Genomic DNA, 23,814 nt, shown 5'->3' with positions numbered 1-23,814 from the left:
ATTTTTTATTACTATGTTGGAAAAAGGTGCAATTCTAATGTCAAAAAAAGTGCAGCTCAATAGCTTTCACGTCTAATAAAAAAGGCCCATATGTAACAAAACCCTAATATCTATTTCTAATTTCAATTGTTAGTGGATAACACAAAAGTTTAAAAGAATGTCTACTGAATCTGAAAGAGAAACGCAAACAACATAGAGATCACCTCTTCCTCTTAGCTCAACCTTCCCCTCCCTCCTATCCTTCTCAAGTCTTACACTGCTTCAATTTTTTTTGAGACATTCCAAAAATTCAGGGGTGACTAAGCATGGACAAGTCACCCCTGTGCCTCCGCCACTACTTGAAAGTGAATTATGTCATGAAAAATCTCTCTTCACTTCCATGTATGCAATTTATGGCTTATGCTCCATAAACTAATCTTAGTGTAACATTTAAAATTATGTGTCGTACAACGAATAGAGAACTATTAATCTATTCGCATACAAATAATTTCATGTTAAAACTAACATAAAAATTAATTTTAATATCATTTCAGTACTTTTTTATTTTTTAAAACCAACTTTAGATGTAAATATAATTAACTATTTGATAATTTGATGATAAAAATATTTGTGCGGAGATTAGAAAATATTAGTACAGATATAATTTATATTTATTATGTTTAAAGAATTAAAAGTTCATACAAGGGGAACAAGCATGAAAAATTTAATAGAGAAATAAGTTTTGATATAATATTTATATTATACAACACAATATCATGTTTTTATTTTTGGGCAACTCTCAATTTGATGACAAAATTTTTTTGCGGAGATTTGAAAACATTAGTACATATATAATTTATATTTATTTATGTTTAAAGAATTAAAAGTTCATACGAGGGGAACGAGCATAGAGAAATAAGTTTTGATATAATTTCTATGCAACATCTGGAAGCCAAAATAAGTCTTAATGATAGTTTATCTTTTTGGCCACTTTATATTAGTTAATTCAGTATATGCTTACAGAGCACTAGAATTGAGTGTCTGAATTTATGCTCTTTAAATATCTACATCTTTATTATGATTGTTCTTACATTTTTAGTATATCTTAAATTTTTTATAATTTAAAATATTGATTGATGTTTCAAATACAATAGACAAATTCCCCGTGCAACGCGCGGGTAAAAAACACTAGTAATTTTTATATTTGTAAACAAAATTAATTTATATTTTTCAAAAAGCTCTTAAATAAAATTAATTTTGTTATTTAAATATAAAATCACATTTTTTAGGCGGACCCAACGAGATCAATATGTGATTTTTTTTGAACAAACCAATATGTGATTTCCGATAGAATGTATTCATCTTCATAGGTAGAAAATAATAAAACATGAGATTAAGATATAATCTATACTTTCAAAAAAAAATATAATTTATCTCTTATTTTTTGAAAAGACATTATCTTTTTTTCTTGTGAAACTAACATTATCTTTTTAATTATGTATGAACAATAATTGATTAGTGAAAATATCAACAGAAAATAAAAACCATTGTGGTCAGGGACATCACTACCGTATCATGAGCCAGATTAGTCATGTGGGACCCCTTTTCCCGTGGAGACTGGTGGCCAAAGGAGAAAAAAAAATCAACAGAAAAAAATCACTTGATTCAAGAGAAAAACAATTGGGAATTGGGTTGAAACAAAATAGAATTAACAACAACAAAAAATACACATAGAGGAAATAGGTTCACTTTCACTATTTGCAAATCTGATTTGCCCCTGGTTTATGTGACCTGCATATAGAGGTTGTATTCAATGCTTGATTCAACACAAGTTTTGATTTCCAAGGTTTACAGCTTCATAACGTTGTTGTTGTTGTGTATGAGATGGTGAGCAGAGGCTCCCACAACCTCTACACTTCTAGATTCCACACTAGAAAACTGTCTCCTAGCATCATCACTTTCTACACCATTTTGATTTTCGGTTTCTCCATCTTCGTCTTCTTCTTCTACGTCAGGAACACTATCATCGATGAAGATCAACCGCACCCTCTGCTTTCTCAACAATCTCTATCTCACCAGGTGCGTACGCGCTGCTACTATTCCCTCGCTTGTTCTCTCCAGAACCGAATTCATTGAATCAGATCCGGAATGAATTGCTTGTTTCATCTTCGTTGATCCTTCGGGTTTTGTTCACTGTTAGAAATTCCAAATCTGATGCTGGGTTTTGTGTAGTTCAACTTGCTTTGTGAAATTGTCCATAATAGACTGAGAATTTTGAGAATTCTAGCAACTGCAGCATTTAACAATTTTGATAATTGATGGCCATTTTTTGCTAGTTTTTTGTTTGAATACACAGTTTTCTGTGAATTTGAGTTGCTAAAAAAATGCATTGCAGGTGGAAAGTGGTATCAGCAAGTGTTTTGGTTCTAGCTTTATTAACTAGCATTTTGCTGCAGGTTCCAGAGCTACCTATGTATGATGAGAAACTTTGGGATCCTCCTTTCAGTCATGGCTTACACCAGTGTGTCAAACCGACTGCTAGATATAAAGGTTTCATATACTTACATTTTCTATTCATGTTGTAGCTCTTTTGTTGAGTTTTCTTCTTTCACCTGGTTCCACTCCTTTAGTTTAGGGTTTTCTAGTTTAGCGGCTTCGAGTCTATAATTGCTTGGTTTGTGAACTAGAGCATTGCCTCGCTATCATAGAGTAGTGCATTTTGTTTCCCTCCCTTCCTCTTAAATATGTTACATTTGTACTGCATCAGGTGCCCAAGGAGTTGATCGCTATCTGACTGTGAGAAGTAATGGTGGACTAAATCAAATGCGAACTGGTGTATGTTACTTCTCTCCCTCTTGCAATGTTTTACAACTCTTGTATAAAAGCTGAGTTCATGCTCTGATGCCTGGAATTGTATGCATAGTCAAGTATTTGCATTCAATAGCAGTTTTAAACTTCAGTATGTGATAATGCATGTCAAATTGTTGTAGCTTGTAGAGTAGAGTAATCATTTTGAATTTCTTGTGTCCAATAGGTCTTTGACTTACTTCTTTTGGCATTAAACCTGGGAATATATGTTTGTTTACTTGTCTCTTTTTCCGTACTGTTGTCCTTCTTACAATTGTGAATAATTTGTCTTTTTTCCCCTTACTTCATGCAAGACTTCAGCAGTTCATCTACTAACTGCTGTTCTACTTAAGTTACTTTTGATGTATTTTTTGGCTGTACTTAAGCAATCAATCTATCCTTTATCCTACAGATATCAGACATGGTGGCAGTGGCACATATAATGAATGCAACTTTAGTCATTCCTCAATTGGATAAACGTTCATTCTGGCAAGACTCAAGGTATATCTGGGTATACTTTATTTTTGCATCATTTGGTTCTTTAGATGCATATTATTTCCTTTTCCAATATTATCTTCTTTTTTATTGGATGTGTGCGCAGTGTATTTTCAGATATATTTGATGAGCTTCATTTCATTGAGTCCCTGAAAGGAGATATCAAGATTGTGAGGGAACTTCCCAAGAACTTGGAAGGTGCCCCCCGGGCCAGGAAACATTTCACTTCCTGGGCTGGAGTTGGTTACTATGAAGAAGTGGCAAGGTTATGGAACGACTATCAGGTACTCAAGTTTTTCCTATACGATCTACAAGTTCTGGTGGTTCTCATTTTCTGCAGAAAGTTTCACTGTAAAACATGCTAATTGGTAAACTTAGTTTTGCTTGCTTAATCTCAAATCAGCTCTCAGTGAAAATTATTACTTCAATTTTCTGGCATATGATTCCGAATAGTTCTGTTTGTGAAATGTAGCAGTATGATTGAACACCAGAGACACTTTTATGCTCCAATCCATCCGTTTCTTCTTTAATATAGACAATGGAAAAACATTGCAGAAAAGGAAACGAGGAATAGGCTGGCAATTCAAAGTAAACATTTCACATTTGTATGAATGTGGGAATTGCAGTTTTATTACAACAATTCATATAGTTGCAGCAAGGAGTTTGTATGCAATCTAGTTGACAAATTTTTCCCATTAAAAAAATTTAGTAATATATATTGAAAAATGTTAGGCAGTGAATGTTTTGCTACATATTTTACGGGGCAGTTTAATCATAAAAGGACATGGAATGCTACTGCTTTACTATCCTACCGCTGTCATTACCATATAGAAGAATAAGATATGGATGCATAGTTGTATGCCAGCATTGTTGTTCACTTACATTTTAAATCAATTGTCTTCTAATGTAGTACAATGTTAAACATGTTTTGGTAGATGTCTGATTTAAGTTTTGAGGACCATATTAGATTTTTTGCTGACATTTATTGATTGCTTACTTCTGGGTATGTGCAAACTTAATATCCATTCTCAGTGGAAGGAATTTCTGTTTATGTTCTCGCTTAGCTAGTGAATTTATCATTGCGCTTCTATGGTTCCTTATATTTCTGTTTTTTTTTTAATTTTGCTATTGACTGTATTTCATAGTCTGAAGGTCTGGAGCAATGATTTATTTTCCAGGTGATACATGTTGCAAAATCAGATTCTCGACTTGCAAACAATGATCTTCCTCTGGACATCCAGAGACTGAGATGCCGTGCAATGTATCAGGCACTCCGATTTTCTCCTCCTATTGAGGATCTAGGAAAGGTTTGACTTTTTTCTGGTGTGTCATTTCTAGTGTCCTAAGTATCTCAAAAAGATATCATCTGTGCATCATATTTGGATTTGGTGACTGATAAATAAAATGATGGAATGGAGATTAAAGAGGAATAACTGATTTGATTCCTGTGTGATCTTTTTTCTTAATAAGTTATAATATGAACCAAATTGTAGCATTTTTTAATGGATCAATTTAGAGAGAATAAAAATGGGAAACATACCTGAAAAGATACAAATTGAAATGAAATGTGATTTTCTCCTTCCCATTTTGTGCCTAAATAATTGGAAAACTAAGGATATTTGTAGTTTAAAATTGTCTGTGGGAGTTTGGAATGTGAGGCTGACATATGTTTGTCTCATTGCCATCTCTTTAATGATTACTGTATAAGAAGTACTATATTGAATTATTTAAATAGTTTGAATGCTGAAAAGTTAATTGGTTTAAAACCTTGTGAGTTCAAGTCCTATATTTCTGCATGTCATGCTAGAAAATGATGCATGTGATCCCAGGATTGCAATATGCTTCACTTTTGGTGCATTTAAGATGTCTATGTGGGGGCTTCCTGCTAAATTAGGTTCTGAGCATACATGACGGTGAAAAAACAGAGGTTGGTGGATCGGTTGAGATCACGCTGGGGAAGATACATCGCTCTCCATCTCAGATATGAGAAAGATATGCTGTCTTTTACTGGCTGTGCATATGGTCTGACGGATGCAGAATCTGAAGAGCTGAGAGTTTTGAGGTGAAACTAGTTACTATGTATATGCTAGCTGCCTTGTGTTTGAAATATATATAACCTTAGAAATACATAATTATTCTGCTCATCTTTTTTCTAAGAAACATTTGTTTTAATTCTTCTAGGGAGAGTACAAATTATTGGAAAGTGAAAAAGATAAATGCAACAGAACAGAGAATTGGAGGATTTTGTCCGTTGACTCCAAAGGAGGTGGGTGTTTTTCTTCTAGCTCTCGGGTTTCCTCCATCAACACCAATATACATTGCAGCGGGGGAGATCTATGGTGGTAACACTCATCTTTCGGAGCTCTCCTCCCGTTTCCCTAATCTAGTCTTTAAGGTGTGGAGATCATTTTGCTGTCGAATTGTATTAAATAGTTCAATAGCGCCTCATCTGTGGTTGAGGTGCAGCATTGGCCTGATTAATTGATTGATAGATGATAACAGGAACACCTTGCAACTCCTGAAGAGCTGAAAGCTTTCACCAATCATGCATCTCAAAATGCTGCAGTTGATTACATAATCTCTATTGAGAGCGATGTATTTGTTCCGTCATATTCAGGAAATATGGCAAGGGCTGTTGAGGGACACCGCAGATTCTTAGGTCACCGCAAGACAATTAACCCAGACAGGTACTGAATACATTTCAACCACTTCCAGGCTTCTCTTCTTGTTTTTCTTTCTTTTTCTTTTTAATTTCCATGCTGGCCAAAATGTTGTTTTTTGTTCCTTAAATGTTCTGTATTTACGTTAGAAATTACTCAGCATTCAGAAACAACAGCAATCAAAGTCTTATCCCACTAGTTGGGTTTTGTTACATGGACTAAATGAGGCCATCATATCCTATCATGAATATGTCTAATGAGTAATTACAGAGCAGTTAATTCCAAATGTTTCTTTATAGTTTGAATTATAGTTTTTCTTGGTTTTCCTTTATTTCTAACTATTGTACCATCCTTCAATTGGTGTTTCTATGGTTTTTCTCCACACATGTTCAAAAGATAAAGAAAATGCCATTTTATATTTGATTCTTCAATTTATTTCTTTTTAATTTTCTCATTCATTTTATTTTTAGGAAAGGACTTGTTGAAATTTTTGATAGGCTGGAAACTGGAGACCTAAAAGAAGGAGAGCCACTGTCACATCTGGTGCAGCAGATGCACAAGAACAGGTTTGTTTCTGGCATAATGTCACTAGATTCCCATTCTCTTTAGTTTCTGATGTGACCTTATTATGTAATGACTTGATAATTAGAAAAAAATTATTTACAACTACATTTTTCTTTAATATAGAACTTTATTATCTTGTTCATTTTAATCTGTACTTATTTCTTTCCATTTAATCTGCAATCACTTGTTCTTTCACCTATCACCTCTAGTTGATTTCATTTTGCAAGTTTCTGAAATAAAAAGAACTTTGCTTATTTTTCATGATTATATTTATACGTGTAGGGAAGGAGCTCCAAGGAAAAGACAAGGCTCCCCACCAGGAATTAAAGGGCGAGCACGGTTTAGGACTGAAGAATCCTTTTACGAAGATCCATACCCTGAGTGTATATGTGGCTCTAGAAGCAAACTAGAAAGAACATGAAGAGAAACCACACTGCAGTTCCAGTTCTCATCACCCTTAATGGATAAATTTCATATGATCTTTATCATATGAATTTTTTAAATCCAACTCTCCTCACTAGCATTAAACCAGTGGTTATTGATATTTTATGAAGAGGGAGATAGATCCAAAATTTTACAGGACGTGATCATGAAACAAGTTTACATGAGGCTATGAGAGGATTTATACCCGCCATTTGGTCACGGGCACAGGCATATGAAGTTGGCAGCTTAGCTCCTTAGCTGAACTCTAACAATTCTCTTTGACACAATTTCTTGCATCATAAAACTTAAGAAACATTTTAGTATTTTACTTTGTTTTTTTTTTTGGATTGTACATGATTATTATTTATATTACATTATATTTTAATTCATGTATAGAGTACACTTTTTCCTGTTATGCATAATAAACAGTAGTCCCCAGGTGAGGTTAAAACAGAATACACTTTTTCCTGTTATGCATAAAGAGATTAATTAAAAAAACACTTCAGTATATTTCTTCAAATGGGGATTGTCTTGCTAGATGAGGATCCTCTAACAGACTAACAGTACCAGGTTAAGGCTTTGCACATCACACGCTTTAGTTACAGCTCACATTGATGTATTTTTCTAATGGGACAAGTCAGATTGGTATAGGAAAAATTGTATGGCCAAGTACTCATACTTTATGACTGACTTTCATAGGCAGTCATCGAAGTTAGAGAAATCTCTATTAGACTAAAGAATTGAAAGTTGAACACATTTTAGACTTTCTTTTTGAAAAATCGAGAGAAGAAAACTAGAATTGGGAGGCATACTGGTTGAGAAAGTGCTAAAGAGCAAGTACTACCCTAGTTTATTTTCTATGGAAGCAAAAGTGGGGGCACTGATGAGATTTCCCTTATAAGCCTCTTGAAATTTTGGATCTAGGACTGGAACATAACTTGGGTACAGAACACGAAATTGAGCCATTCTATAGTATGGTGAAAGATGATTTTCTGAACTGCGATATTGACTAAAAAACTGAAAAATATGAAGCATAACTGCGATATGATCAAAAGAAAACTGACTCAAAAGTTTGCTAGAAATTGAAAAATGGGTGAAGGCGTCACAATCAAATATTGATAAGTCAAAGTATGATCGCCACAAGAAAATGATTTCTTGATGAGATCGGTAAATGGTTCAGTGAAGAATCTATAAGAGAATTCACTCTCACAAGGAAACATTCTCAATTTTAATTAATCTTTAAACAAAAAGAGAAAGATTGGTGGTTCACCCAAACAGTGCAAATCACTACCAGACAGTCACTTTTATGGCGGTTTTTAATCGTCATAAAGTGTACTGACAATTAAAAACCGCCACAAAAAATTGGTTGTTTGCGTATCACTGTTGATCTTACAAATCTAATCTTTAAAGTTATATTGTTACTATTTATAGAGTTAGTGGTCTACTACACATTTCAAAATCACTGAAGTGAATCTTGTGTGAATTTTTAGGAGCAGTGTGCAAACAACATTCTCTTCTCTTTTACACATTCTTCTGTTAGTTGAAAATCCACCAAATTGTAATGTTTTTATTTTTTAAAGTTACCAAATTGTTTTTTTTATAGGCAAATATTAGTTGTTAATAATGTTAGTAAATTAGTCCCCTTCAGGGTACGAACCCTTCACCCTTATGTCCTAAACTCTTACCACTTAAGTTATTCTTCGAGGACAAATTGATCAAATTGTAATGTTAAAAAGTGCGAAATGTTAAGAAAGTCTGAGTAGCATTTTTTTTAATTTCATTTATTTTTATAAGAACATAAATATATTGTATGGTTTGGCAAAATCGGCTTTAGAATTGAGGTTTTGAGTTTAACTGTCACATCCCCATAGGTCGAGGGTTTGAAACATGAGGCCAGTAAAATTCTAGTTAATGGTCAACCTTCATCAGGAGATCTCCCGACACTTTTACATAGGAGTGAAAGCCTCCCAGGATGGCACTGACTCTATTCTTTCCATTCTACCATTTTTTTTTATAAAAAATTAAATATATTATACTTTATCGTAATTATCATTTGTTTTTGATAATTTGAGGGGAGACACTCACAACTCTCTTCAATGAAGAGTTAACTCTTTTCTTGTTCTGTTGCAGACAACAGATAGCAGATAATCACAGCAACATTCGGATATCATAGTTTGTTCCACTTCACTGCAACTTCGACAACACCAATGAATCTGTCAAGTTGAATTCAAACTCTTTCTGTTTCATTCAAATATGATGAATTCTCAACTTGCAAACACCATCGATTTCATTCAACTCCCTAAACCCTTGTTCCCTCCTAAACCCCTCTTCCCCCAATTTCTCCATTCTCCACCTCGCTCCACTCGTCTTCTCCGAACTAGATTCCGACACAAGGCTCAATGCAAACTCACAGCTACTGCTTCCACTTCTACTTCTGTTTCTCCCAGCGAAGAAGAACAAGAACAAGAGGACGATGAGTCTGTTCAGCTTTTCGAGGTTCAAATTTCCAACCCTTTTAAAAAAATGGAATTTTTGAACTGGGCATTTTCTGTTTTGTATTAAGTTGAAATTTTTATTGTTTTTGGGTAGTTGTAGATGAAATGCAATGTTGCTTTAGAACTGGGCATTTTCTGTTTTGTTGATTTTTTTTTTGGGTAGTTGTAGATGAAATGCAAGGTTGCTTTTTTCGAACCTGCGAGTTGTGTCGTGACGGGTATGTTGCATTTGAAAATTGTGAATTCATTGATGGGTTTGTGTGCAGAAACTGAAGGAGGCTGAGAGGAAGCGGGTAAATGAGTTGGAGGAACTTGACAAGAAGGCTAATGTGCAGTTGGAGAGGCAGCTTGTGATGGCTTCCTCATGGAGTAGGGCTTTGTTGACCTTGCGCGGAAAACTGAAGGGAAGTGAATGGGATCCTGAAAATTCACACAGGATTCACTTCAGTGATTTTTTGAAACTTCTTGACTCAAATAATGTCCAATTTATGGAGTACTCTAATTATGGTCAAACAATATCAGGTGGGTGTTTTTATCTTCTAGGACTTAATATTATGTTTGATGAGAAAGCAGATGCTATGTTGGTGTTTCGCAAGCTGTACTTTGATTCTTGCTGATGTGAACATAACTGTAGGAGATTCTTAGGATAGTTAACACGGATAAAGTTGGTGCTGACTTTAGTGGAAAGAAAATAGACAAGACCCCGATTCTATCCTCTTTGCATTTCTGCCGATTGTTAGTTTTGTTTGTTGTGTTAAGTGAAGTTTTAAATGTTGGATTGCACATTTAGTTGGCTGATAATCTTAATTCTAGTTCACCTCCACTTTGTGCATGATGCTGCTGTATTTACTGTGAAAGTTATGAAAATGAGTGATATAATTTTACGACTTCTCCTTCTAGCCTTTAAGAAGATAGAAAAAGCAGAAGCCGTAGCCCGTAGGCACATATAGCTAGAAGTAGAATGGAGGAGATACCATAGTTTGCTTAGTAAATGTCAATTGTTCCTAAATGTGCACTTTTCTTTTAGTAAGTCCAGTGGCAAGGATTGGGTAAAAGGATGGCTCAAGTGGCAGTGAGTTTATTTGCTTGTCATTTCATGCAACCTTGGCGTTTTAAAATTTCGTAACTCAAGAAGCAGAGAGAGAGAGAGAGAGAGAGAGAGAGAGAAAATGTAATTCTTTTGTGCAATCTTGGCAGATTGATTCAGTTCACTGTCAAAATTCACTGTTTCCCAATAGACAATTTAAGCTTCTGAAACCATGTGCTATTTGGGACTTTTGTCATTTCACGTTATGTTCCTCTGCTTAGACAATCAGTCTTGTAATGTGGCCAGTCTGGCTGCATTGTGCGTTCCTGAATATTTGTTGCCTATCTTTTGCAGTCATTTTACCATATTACAAAAATGGGAAACCATCAGGCACTGAAGGGAATCCTAAGGATATTATTTTTCGGCGTCATCCGGTTGATCGAATGCCAATTGATTCTTGGAATGATGTATGGAGAAAGCTACATCAGCAAATTGTAAACGTTGATGTCATTAATGTGGATGCTGTACCTGCTGAAGTATACTCATCTGTTGCAACTGCAGTCATATGGTCTATGCGTCTTGCCCTTGCTGTTGGATTTTATGTGTGGATTGATAATTTGATGAGACCGATATATGCAAAGTTGATACCTTGTGATCTGGGTCCTCCAAGCCCACCAACTAAGCAGCCAGTCTTAAGTCGTTCACTTGGATCTCTAGGCAAGAGTCGGTAAGTGGAGAATTTTTCTCTCTAGCAGTTCCCCCTTGGTTGTCTGAAATTTCACTTATGTACATTGAGAGTTTTTAGCTAGTTAGTTGATATATCATTCTACTATAAGGATAAACTAGAGAATCTATCTACTTCTTTGGCCTTAACATCTAATGCTTTTGGGTAGGTGGTCCTGTATTAGAAATTTATAATCAATTCATGGGGAAGGAAATATGATGTTCTTACATTTTTCTCTTTCTTGTTTTTACAATTTGAAATTTTAGTAGAACCTGCCATTAATCCCCTTACTCTTAGTTTTGGTAGCTACAGAGGTGCTGCATACTAGTGCTATTTGGAAAGTTGTCCCAAACTTTTATGTTTCATAAATCATGTCTGAATTCAGAATAGTCTGCAGAATATGACTTCTAACTTTTTAAATCTAAATACTTCGCAACTGATTGTAGTTGTACAGTTAACTTATGGGCCTCAATCATTTAGAAAGAAGTATTTGTTTTTTCAATTATAGGATTGAATTGTCCTGCTCAAATTTCTTTTAGGTATTTGTATGGGCATACTTAAAGGCAAATTGGCAATACACTTTGCCTCCCCAGCTTGGATTTACCTCACCATTTTATCTTTTGATTCATTCATCACTAGTCAATATATCATATATGGCACTATGCTGATTTTTTCTTGTCTTAGGTCTTTGTGCTTTACTTCACCTTTATGATACTGACCTCATTTCACGGGGACTAGTCACTCATACATGAGAATTTTTTGTTTAAACATTTTTGCAAACACTGCATGTTATAAGAAATCTGGTTTAGTAGTGACTGGTTCACAACATCTGGTTATGTTTTGAAAATAGTTAGAAAGTTTTAAGTGAAATTTCTTTAAATAAAGAGAAAAAAAAAATTATAACAACCAATCTCATTATGCTGGAATCTAATTATTATGCTTTTCCCTCAGGGCTAAATTTATATCTGCTGAAGAAAGAACTGGTGTTACATTTGATGATTTTGCTGGCCAGGAATACATAAAGCGGGAACTACAAGAGATTGTCCGAATTTTAAAGAATGAAGACGAGTTTCAAGACACAGGAATTTATTGTCCTAAAGGGGTACTTCTTCATGGGCCTCCTGGAACTGGTAAAACTTTACTGGCTAAAGCCATTGCAGGTGAAGCAGGGTTACCTTTTTTTGCAGCTAGTGGCACAGATTTTGTAGAGGTGCTGGCTCTTTTCATTGATGTTCATATGCATTGAATTGAAGTTAGCAAGAAGCAGAACTGTTGAACAATTTTTTTGTTCAAAATCTTAATCCAAAATCATTAAATATTTTAATTTATTGGATTGAAGATAAAGTTTTGACTAAACATCCATATTTGTGTTCCAAAAAATTCAAATGTGACCATTTTGGTTCTTTAATAATGAATCCATAAAAATGGTCTTTCAATGTCTATTTTTGTCATCAAATTGGTCCTTCCAATGGACTAATAATATGATAGCAGAAGTTGACATTAATGGTCTATTTTGATGTATTTGTGATTGAAGGACCAAATTGATGATACTTGCACCTTTGAAAAGCCAAACTGTCTGTTTACACTTTACTCTAAAATTTAACAAGGCTAACTAGCATATTAATAATCATTAGCTAATAATATGTATCTAATAGTCAATCTTTCTTGCAATCTATACACAACACACATATAAATACGGAATTAATTGGAGGGTGCTAACAAATTGTATTTAGATCATTTACTTCAGTGTTCTTTTGTCCAAATGAATGAAGTCTATGATGAGAATACCTGTGAAATGTGAAATATTGCATGCATAAAACTTGATTAATGTTGAAAGGAAATTGACTCATTCAATTTGCCCCACCCCCAGATGTTTGTAGGGGTTGCTGCGTCCCGTGTTAAAGACCTTTTTGGGAGTGCAAGATCATTTGCACCTTCTATAATCTTTATTGATGAGATAGATGCCATTGGTAGCAAGCGTGGAGGACCTGATATTGGTGGAGTAAGATACAAACAACTTATTCATTCTTCACGCACTCCTAAATATATATATATATGTGTGTGTGTGTGTGTGTGTGTGTGTGTGTGTGTGTAAAATTTAATGAATAAAATAAGTGAATTATATGAGATATTGGGATTTTATATTTCAGTAGCATTAATCTGTGACTTTATCTTGAAACGGTGGGAGTTTTTTAAAAATATTATCAATTTTCCAAAGGCTTTTTTTTCCTGGGCAAAAGAAGATTCATTAAGATAGAGCACGAGAAGACAAAGGGAAAAGAGGATTATCCTCCTTAGAATAAAAGAAAAGTAAAAGTAGACAAGAAGGAATGAAACATAAAATGCAGGATTGCTACCTAATCCTTCCAACATATTTGTAATGGGAACTCCTTTAAAAAGGTGATGATGTTTACACCATCTGGAAGCCAAACACAGAATCTTATCCTAGAGCAGCTTATCTAAAAGGATATCCTAAAAAATGGAGATTTTCCACCTGCACAAAAAGTGCAACATACATTGCATAGTGCCACGTTTTCCAAAGTCTGATATTATCTTTCTTAATTGTTTGTCCTTTTCAAAGACCTAATGTTATAACTCTTATTTTTCCAAAGGCTTATATTGCCAAATCCTTCTTATTGTGTCTGTGTTATATGAACCTCAACGGTGATCAATAAAGAGCCAGCATTAAAGCAGGCTTAATGCGACAAAGATGAAAAATGTTATTATGGATGAGTGACCGCTCAAAACGAGATAGGATTCGAAATCAAAGCATTCAGGAGAAAGTTGGGTTGGCTCCTATTCTAGAAAAGATGGTAGAGTCTCATCTTAGGTAGTTTGGACATGTGGAGGAAACTTGTAGAAACACTGGTAAGGAGGGTATATTGGATGGAGGATAGTCTAATAGTTAAGAGATAGAGGGAGATCAAAGAAAATTATAGGTCAAACAATTAAGGGAATTTGGATTTAAATGGTCTATCTTTAGACATGATTTATGACATGATATTATGGCTTCATTTAATTCATGTACTTGACCCTACCTAGTGGAAAATGGCTTTAGTTGTTGTTTGTAATTGTTTTATTTACCTTTGAAGTTGTTTTGGTAGATTCAAGTTAAAAGGTAACATTGGAAACATAGTACTCATTTCCTCTTATTGTATTTAGTGTTTGTTATTTTGTGTGCATTTGATAACTTCCGTTGGACAGTTAGCTTGGCTGGTTTGTAGGCCAATGGTCATCTGCAGGGATCCCATCATCCCCACATTAAATATTCATATTACAATATTAATTACAAGTGTAACAATGTTCTAAGTTAGAGCTGATAAGTACTAGTCACTTATGATATGAGTCGCTAAGAGTTAATACTACTCATCTTATATATGCTTATCTTACATTTAATTCTAACAAAAAATCACAATTTCTTGGGATTATTCATTGATAAGAAAAAAAAAACAAGACTACATATTTTCATGTGTTCGGGTTATAATTTTTTTGTTATTCACAAGATTGCAATGGGCTTTGAATATGGTCATGTTTTAGAAGGTAAGAAGGTAAGAAAGGTTGTGATTAACTAGCAACTATATGAGGTACAGTGATTTTAGAATTTCATCCAATGTAATTTGAAGACTTTTCTTGGTCCTTCTGGGGCTATCGTGCTGAACTTTATGTCATGTAGATTGTTGGTAAAGGTTTAATCGCATTTCCTGCAGAATATGTAATTCATCTTGCCTGCGATAAGATATGGTTTCTTACTTTTCTTACTTAGAAGTTCTCACCGGTTCCATTACCTCTGTTTGTAATCACATTATATAGGGAGGTGCTGAAAGGGAACAAGGATTACTTCAGATACTGACTGAGATGGATGGATTCAAAGTTTCTACAGCACAGGTAAGCTTGTAACTGGTTTCTGGGATCATAAAGATGTTAATTGATTTTAATATATATGAAACTTGACTTTCAGGTGCTCGTGATAGGTGCTACAAATAGATTGGATATTCTTGATCCTGCTCTATTGAGGAAGGGTCGTTTTGACAAGATTATCAGAGTTGGTTTGCCATCAAAAGATGGAAGATTTGCCATTTTGAAGGTATTTTACCCCGGCAATTGTTAGTTATTGGGATCCCAGCTTCCTCTAGTATTTCTTAACCTTCCTTCTGTTTTTTTTTTTTGATGCAAACTAGGTGCATGCTAGGAATAAATTTTTTCGCTCAGAGGAGGAAAAAGAGATTCTACTTAAGGAAATTGCTGAGCTTACAGAAGATTTTACTGGGGCCGAGCTGCAAAATATACTGTAAATAATATCCTATTGAAATTGCTGCATCAATTTATTATCAGAATACAATATGATATATCATGATTCAAATGGCAGGAATGAAGCTGGAATTTTGACAGCCAGGAAGGATTTGGACTACATTGGGAGAGATGAGCTGCTTGAGGCATTAAAGAGGGTTGGTGATTTCTGACTGGGCAATAACCTTCTTTCTTAGGATGTATTCAGTGCATTTTTATAACCTCTCATGAATCTTGTGGACTTGCAGCAAAAGGGAACATTTGAAACGGGGCAAGAGGATAGTACAGAAATTCCTGAAGAATTGAAACTGAGATTGGCATACAGAGAAGCAGCTGTTGCTGTTCTTGCATGTTATTTTCCTGAACCCCACCGCCCTTTTGTTGAGGTAACTGTTCTTTCTTTATTTTGTTCAGAAAGTTAGTTGTGTAAACATAATGGTTTCATCTTTGTCATTGTGTTTTTATTGTTTGCAGACTGATATAAATTCTATCCGCAGCCAGCCAAATATGCGTTATACTGAAATTTCTGGTCAGGTTTTTGCAAGGAAATCAGATTACGTAAACTCTATAGTTCGTGCTTGTGCTCGTAAGTTGTTTAGTTTCAAGTCATTTTGGAAAGTTTTTTATTTTTTAATACGATTTGATCTATGAATCTTTCATCATTGACATATTGTTTTGTGAACATTTCATGTCTCATTTCTTGAATAATAATTATAGTAGGATGAATGACAAATCAACAAGTGTTTCTCTCTCCCTTGAAATGTCCATTTGCCTTTTTATTTTGTGAATCTTTGAAGTAATCAAATGATGCCCAATTTAACAATCCCTCCCCCCCGCCCTCAGATTAAGGATACTAGCGGTAGGTTTCAACATGTGAACTTCCAATGCAAGATGATTTACCATTGAGCCCACATAGAACTTACTGTAGCTAGCCATGGAAGTGATTAACTAGGATTGGGACTCTGGTTATTAAACTATTTGCTCATTTAAATTTGTAGCTAGAGTAATCGAGGAGGAGATGTTCGGGATTGACAACTTGTGTTGGATATCTGCAAAGGCAACATTAGAAGCTTCAAGGCGTGCTGAATTTTTAATTCTGCAGACAGGAATGACTGCATTTGGGAAAGCCTTTTACAAAAACCAAAGTGATCTTGTGCCTAATGTATGTCTGTGGGATCTGAGTCTTGTAGCTTGTGTTTCAGTACACTCTTTCCCTTGACAGAAGTGTTTTATGTATCTAGTTGTGTCACAACTTAGTTGTTTTGTACAGCTTGCAATGAAGCTTGAAGCACTCCGAGATGAGTATATGCGTTATGCTACAGGGAAGTGTTCATCTGTACTAAACGAGTACCATTCAGCAGTAGAGACAATCACAGGTCTGGTTCTCTCGTGATTTGCATTTAACAAATTAGCAATTTCTTCTAGCTGTTATTTAGATTCGTTCATGATAGTCAAGATCTGTTTTTAAGAATTAAGTAATACTGTAAGTTAACAAGTATTGATAATTTTTCATCAAGAGGTGCCTGACAGAATTTCTATATGCTTACTTGTTATGCAGATATTTTGCTTGAAAAGGGGCACATTAAAGCTGATGAGATCTGGGACATTTATAAAAGTGCTCCTCGTGTCGCGCAGGTAGATTTAGACAAAAGTGGAGCATATTCTCTATTTTGTCAGTTGCCCTCCTTTGACATTGTTGTATTGCTGTGATTTTAAGATTTCTAATGAATTGAAAGTATTCTCTCATTTCAAGATAGCGTTCTGGGAGATGTTTATTACTTTAAAGTTCTTAGATTTTTTGTGATTTCAAACTTGAATTTCAGTATGGCAGGCTCTACAAATAGCAATTTATATGTATATCTTTTGAAATGTATCATTCTTCTTTGTTGAATAAATGGTAATCTTTTGAAGATAATTTTTCTCCTGGTCTTGTTTAGCCTTCTGTGAGTCCAGTGGATGAGTATGGAGCACTGATTTATGCTGGACGATGGGGAATCCATGGTATCAGTCTTCCTGGAAGAGTTACATTTAGACCAGGCAATGCTGGATTTTCAACATTTGGTGCACCACGCCCTACAGAGGTTTATACCTTAACCTTGTTTTATAGGCTGCATTAACTTGTCATGCAACTGATATGTACTCCCTAATTTTTGCTTATTTTCTTTTACTGCAGACACAAATTGTTAGTGATGAAACTTGGAAACTAGTAGATGATATCTGGGATAAAAAGGTTCAAGATATGAAGGATGAAGCATCAAAGGAGATTGAAGAAGAGAAAGATAAACCACAACTTTTGATGGCCAGCCATTTCCTTTGAAGGAACTTATATTTGACCGACAGGTTTGTGTGCATTTATTATAGGATTCAGCTCCTCTAAAGTAAAAGAGTTACTTTATAGGGTAAAGTAAGCAACCACAACCATTGATTGAGAAATAAATGGTTGAGATTTAGAGAGCATCATAGTTTCTTATACACATGTAAGTACATGATCATAATCTCAACTAGGGACGGACCTAGGTCCATTAGAAATGGGGCTTCCCCCCGAGAGAAATTATTTTCTTAATAAAATAGTGTTCAATGTTGCACTCGCTCTCCTTAAAAAATTTATATTGTCTTTTTTAATTAGTCATTCTTAATTTTGTTTAGTGTGATAAATTTTCGCCCCTATTATTCAATTTTCCTGATTCCGTACCTGATCTCAACCGTTGACTTCAACAGTTATGATGAGTTACTTTAGCGTCTAAAGTGACTCACTCACTTTAGAGGAGTCAAATCCTTTATTCTATTAAACTTCACTTATCTTTAATGTTTATGATTTTGGTTGTGGTGAGTAATGAAATAAGGTGACAGCTGGAGCATGCTTGTCTTAACTTAAATTTCCATGGGCAGGTCCATTCATTGGGGAGGAAAGAATGGAAAACCAGTAGGTTATGTCACAAAAATGGCAACAATGTCACCTCTATGTGGAATTTATGGGTGAACTTGGTTACTCCTGCTTTTTCTCCTCTGATCTAATGTTGTAAAATTGTACACTGCCCTTTTTTTCTGGCAAGCTGCTCCATCAGGATGAAATCCTGCAGTTGGAGTGTGTAATACTGTTATCCAAATGAAGATTGATCCTCTCTTGAACAATCTAGCTGAAGGGACTTGCCTACCTCATTCAATTTTGTCAGAGACCTTTTTGCCACAAAGGGAGCATGGGAGTTTTAGTCTGAGCTGTTGAGTAAATGAGATGCATTAGTACACTTACTGTAAATTATAGGGATAAGTTATTGAGGCAATTGTAAATTATCAATTGTCTTCCATTGTTTCTATATAGATGTTACATGTTACTTTGTAATCTTAGTTTTTAAACACTGACTGAATTAACATTTTCACTCAGAAAAATGGTGAATCAGTTAGATATTTGCTCTGTTCAATTTTGAAAATAATATTGATGGTTTTGTTATACTCTCATGCTTACCTAACAATTCTCAAATGAGGTTCTCTCATTATTTTTGTACTTTCTCAAAATAATTTTTAGAATAATCAATTGTGGGGCAACTTACTAATTTAATAAGCATATTTGTAAGAAGAAAACAAGTAGATGGAGAAATCCAATTATTATGTTATTATTTTATAAACATATTTTTTAATTTTACTCTTTAACCTGAGTTACTCAATAGTGAATACTTTATTGTATTAGAGAAATACTAGATGGGCATAAGGTGTAATTAAGAAAATGATAATCAACGTTATCACGAACTACTGCATGTATAGATTGATGTTAATGGCTCTTTTTTCCGTCTTCTCTATGAAGAGATAAGGGACAACCCATATACCATTTTGTTGGAACCTCCTCCGCTTACACTGTATGATCGCTGTGATACATCTCAATAGCATATGAGATTCAAGATTAATTTCGAGGAAAGAAAAATTGATCCAAACAAGTCAATGACGGGGAGGGGAGTTGACCGGAGTGTTGAGTGCACTATAAGTCTATAAGTATGAGTGCTATATATGATCTCTGCATTTGACTGCGTGCATGATGTAAGTTTTTTCAAGTTTCTCCATTCAATTGGTGAGTTCCATGATTTTAACTAGAGTGCATTGAATCATGTTTTCAACCACAATTCCTCCCTTCACATTTAGACTTGTATAGAACTTTAATTTGTGTAGGGATGGGGTGTTGCTGTACTTGTTGGTGTGCCAAATAAAGATGATGCTTTCAGACCCCATCCTATTGATTTATTGAATAAAAAGACTCTCAAGGGTACACTCCTTAGTAACTATATGCCCCATTCATGTTTGGAAACCATTTTACAATTGATTTTGAAGTTAGAATCTATTTTGGGATAAAACTTATTTTAGAAGTAGCTTCTGCATTTCAGAATTAAGTTTGATGAAAGAGAACCTAAGGGCCCGTTTGGTTACCAGGACAGGATAGGATAAGACAGGATAATAATCATATCCTGTTGTTATCTGTTGTTTGTTGCGTCAGCAGGATATGATAACACTATCTTGTTTCATATCCTATCCTGTCAATCATGTGTAAAAGTTATCCTGAGGGGGGAGTTAGGATAGAGCAGGATAGGATACCAGTTATATATTTTCTTTCAGTATCCTAACTCCAAATTAATTTATTTTAATATTATATAATTTATAATTTATAATAATATTAATTAATAAATATAAAAATATTAATTTAACTAAAATAAAAATAAATAAAATTATTATTCATAAATTGTAAAATAGACTACTCACTTACAAATATTGATTTATTAATAATAATAGACTAATTTAATATTTTCATATCCTATTATCTAAAAATTATTTATCTACTTATATAATAATTTAAATATAAAGTATTTTTGAAATAATAATATTTTTAATTTAGTTAATTTTTATTGTTTATCACGTGTCACAACTAAGTGAAAAACATTGATTACAAATATTGATTTTTTAATAGTAGTAGATTAATCTTTTATTTTCATCTCCTATTATTTAAAACTACTTATCTACTTATATAATAATTTATAATTCAAATATAAAGTACTTTTGAAATAATAATATTCTTAATTTAGTTAACTTTTATTGTTAATTATCACGTGTCACAACTAATTGAAAACCAATCGGTTAACTGCATAATTTTATTTAACATATAGGACATCTTCAAAACAATAAAATAGGCTAATTAATAAAATTTAAATTAATTTTATTTATTTTAAAATATAGACTCATTCATGAAAATGTAAAGAAATTAAATTTAATAGAATGATCAATTTTAAATGTATTTTTTATTCAAATATAAATCTGATACATTTTTCCTTATCATATCCTGTTCTTATCATGTGCACCTCAAACACAGGATATGATAAGAGTCTATCCTGCTCTTATTCTATCCTGTTGATATCATGTTCACATATCATATCCTATCATATCCTATCCTGACCACCAAACGGGCCATAATTGATCTCATCATTATTGGCAATGACGTTTGAATTGGAGATTGGTGATGGCATAGCTATAATTTACATGCATCCACACATTGCCAGAGTTCTTATTTTTTACATTTCTTTTTCAATCACTTTTCAGAATTTTTTTCTTTCTTTTTCTTCTTTTCCTATTATACATCACATCTCTCACTTTCTTTTTCTCTTTATTCCCTTTAGTTTAATTTCTTAATCTTTACTTTTCACCAGTCATCACATGGAAAGTTTGCTCTTTACTTTTTTCTCACTCTCTTTTCCTTCTGAAATTTTACAAATGTGACAGGAACTTGAGCTTGAGAAATTCATCACCATGAAGTACCTTTCTCAGAAATCAACAAAGCCTTTGAGCACATGCTTAAAGGGGAGGATGGCCTGCATTGTATAATCCATTAGACTGAACAGAATTTCCATAAATTAATCATTTTGGGAATAGGAAAAAAAATCTACAGAAGAATACATGTAGCTGTGATCAGTGTAACAAAACAATGTTTATGTATAGTTTTTGCTTAGAATTAATTCTCGAACCCAGAAGCTTCTCTGTGAGTTTGCTTTTGCGACTGGCTAACTGTTGAGGCATATATACGCTGAAGCAACACTTGCAAGCGTTGGTGAGTTACCAAACATGCTCTCACATATGCTTCTTCCTTGAAATGATTTTAGGGTTTTCTAGAATTGATTTTGACTTTAGAATTAACGGTAGAAGAACTTTCAAAAATGCACTTTTTATGTTGGTAACGTCTACCAAAAATCTCATCAAATCATATCCTTACCTGTTATGAGTTGATTATTGCTTTCTAAGGAAATATTGTTGCTTTATATAAAAATCTACATCTTCTGAGAAAAGTGAGCCAAACAATTTACAACTTTTTAGGCCTATAAAAATCTAGAAGGACCAAATAATCTGAGGTTAAAGCTTATTCCAGTGGCCAATGCACCACTGTCCAGGTGTTATGGCCTTTTCCCATTGCCAAAGCAGGAAATAGATATGAAACTGAGTTTAGATTCTTGTTGGTTTATGACCCGTGACTCCTTGCTCTGAGAAGTTTTGCTAGTAGGCAAAGAAAGCCTCATGAGTAGCTCATCTTCCAAATAAAGCCATGAATCACTCATGAAGTAGTAAATACAAGAAGAAAAAAACAACTCATTTTTGACAACTTATGGGGTATCCCCCAAATAAGTATCACATTTACAGCTAGAAGTGATGTCCTTGTAGTGAGAGATTCTCTTGTGAACAGCTTTCATCATGTGACTCTTGTTGAAAATGTTACATGCAATTACCCCACTAATCCTACATGGTACATAGAATATTGCAATTACCCCACCAATCCTACATAGTACATAGAATATTGCAAGATTTTCCTTAAAGCACACATGCATCGTTTCCATCTTGTTCGAGCCCGATAGAATCACAATGAACTGCAAAAAAAAAAACTTTTTCTACCAAATATTTAACGCAACTGCATCAAAAGAGACTCGAGCTCGAAACCTTTATTTAAACTAAAATAAATTCATGCTAGTTAATCTACACGTTTGGTGGTAATATTATTTCAAGAATTTGATATCCTATTACAAGCCTAGCATAAAGTAAAACATTTAATATTCATTCAAGACAAAGCTGGGTCTAAATAAGATCTGAAGAAGAAAAGGAGCCATATGACTCAAGTTCTTGACTTTAGTGCCTCAATTTTCTTTGTAGTTTGAAATCTCTCCCCCCTTTTCACTTCTCCCCTCAATAATTTCTCAAGAAAAGCCAGAGTCACCCAACACTTCACAATGACTGCTAAGATCTTCTTGCTGATTCTCCTCTTTGCAGCACACCCTCATCCTTATGCACTTGTGAATGGAGATACCACTTTGATCAAAACAACTTGCAAGAACACCAAGTACTACAGTCTCTGCTTCTCTTCCCTGAAATCAGATCCTAGCAGCCCAAATGCAGATCCTAAAGGCCTAGCTGTGATCATGGTTGGGATTGGAATGACAAATGCAACCTCCACTTCTTCTTACCTCTCTTCTAAGTTGCTAAGTCCTTCCAACAACACTACCTTGAAAAGGGTCCTCAAGGAGTGTGCAGATAAGTACACCTATGCTGGTGATGCCCTCCAAGCTTCGGTGCAGGACTTGGAAACTGAGGTGTATGACTATGCTTACATGCACATCACTGCTGCCAAAGATTACCCAAATGCTTGTCACAATGCATTCAAAAGATATTCTGATTTGGTTTATCCTCCTGAGCTTGCTCTTAGAGAAAAAGGTTTGAGGCATATCTGTGATGTGGCATTGGGGATCATTGATAATCTCAATTGGTAGGACTTACGAGCATTTATTTGTGTATAAATTCAACTTTGTTATGCAAACCATATTCTCTGGTGTGTTAGTTTTTCTACCATATATATCATTTTATGTTCTAAGGAATAATTCATACTTGTGCGCATGCTCTTCAGAGTAACTAATTATTCAGACATATTCAACTTCAGTTTATCCAATTTGCATGTTTATCTAGGTCTGCCTCAATTATTTGGATGAAGCTAGTTAGTGCTGCGAAAAGTAGATAAGGACTAGCTACTGTGCAAATAATTTATTTCCCACTAATGAAGTGCTTCAATTATTTGGGAGATCATTGACATTGATTAATTAGTGCATTGGTCTTAGTCAGGTCAAAAGAAAATAAGAAAAGGTTCAATGGTTATATTAGGTAGTGCACCGGTACTCGAAGGTCGTTTTAACTAGTTTCATTTCTAACAAGGATGGAAATTAGTGACTGCATTTTTGTCACTAATTAAATATGAAACCAATAAAAATTACTTTACGAGTACGGGTGCACACGACTCCAGACGAAGCT

The 23,814-nt window shown here is 34.3% G+C and overlaps 3 protein-coding genes across 3 annotated transcripts; all 3 read left to right on the top strand.

Annotated features, from left to right (window-relative positions):
- The first annotated feature begins 1,702 nt into the window (after positions 1–1,702).
- LOC130712636 (O-fucosyltransferase 38) lies at positions 1,703–7,424 on the top strand. The gene is made up of 11 exons (XM_057562459.1): positions 1,703–2,058; positions 2,436–2,529; positions 2,747–2,814; positions 3,239–3,327; positions 3,428–3,605; positions 4,500–4,628; positions 5,247–5,383; positions 5,503–5,716; positions 5,824–6,008; positions 6,452–6,547; positions 6,828–7,424. Exons 1-11 carry the CDS (start codon positions 1,864–1,866, stop codon positions 6,964–6,966), a joined length of 1,524 nt encoding a protein of 507 aa, XP_057418442.1. The 5' UTR covers positions 1,703–1,863; the 3' UTR covers positions 6,967–7,424.
- Positions 7,425–9,031: 1,607 nt separating this feature from the next.
- LOC130712627 (probable inactive ATP-dependent zinc metalloprotease FTSHI 4, chloroplastic) lies at positions 9,032–18,951 on the top strand. Its single transcript, XM_057562452.1, has 17 exons — positions 9,032–9,464; positions 9,730–9,985; positions 10,845–11,217; positions 12,166–12,424; positions 13,085–13,216; positions 15,025–15,099; positions 15,173–15,298; positions 15,393–15,502; positions 15,581–15,659; positions 15,750–15,887; positions 15,976–16,087; positions 16,500–16,663; positions 16,772–16,877; positions 17,060–17,136; positions 17,439–17,582; positions 17,675–17,841; positions 18,391–18,951. Exons 1-16 carry the CDS (start codon positions 9,222–9,224, stop codon positions 17,816–17,818), a joined length of 2,538 nt encoding a protein of 845 aa, XP_057418435.1. The 5' UTR covers positions 9,032–9,221; the 3' UTR covers positions 17,819–17,841; positions 18,391–18,951.
- Positions 18,952–22,529: 3,578 nt separating this feature from the next.
- LOC130732064 (cell wall / vacuolar inhibitor of fructosidase 2-like) lies at positions 22,530–23,458 on the top strand. The gene has a single exon (XM_057584188.1). It carries the CDS (start codon positions 22,746–22,748, stop codon positions 23,280–23,282), a length of 537 nt encoding a protein of 178 aa, XP_057440171.1. The 5' UTR covers positions 22,530–22,745; the 3' UTR covers positions 23,283–23,458.
- The last annotated feature ends 356 nt before the right edge of the window (positions 23,459–23,814 follow it).

Source organism: Lotus japonicus, chromosome 1 (assembly GCF_012489685.1).
Source record: "Lotus japonicus ecotype B-129 chromosome 1, LjGifu_v1.2".
NCBI lineage: Eukaryota > Viridiplantae > Streptophyta > Magnoliopsida > Fabales > Fabaceae > Lotus > Lotus japonicus.
Note: the sequence above shows the minus strand (reverse complement) of the source record. Positions and strands in the feature narration are given on the sequence as shown.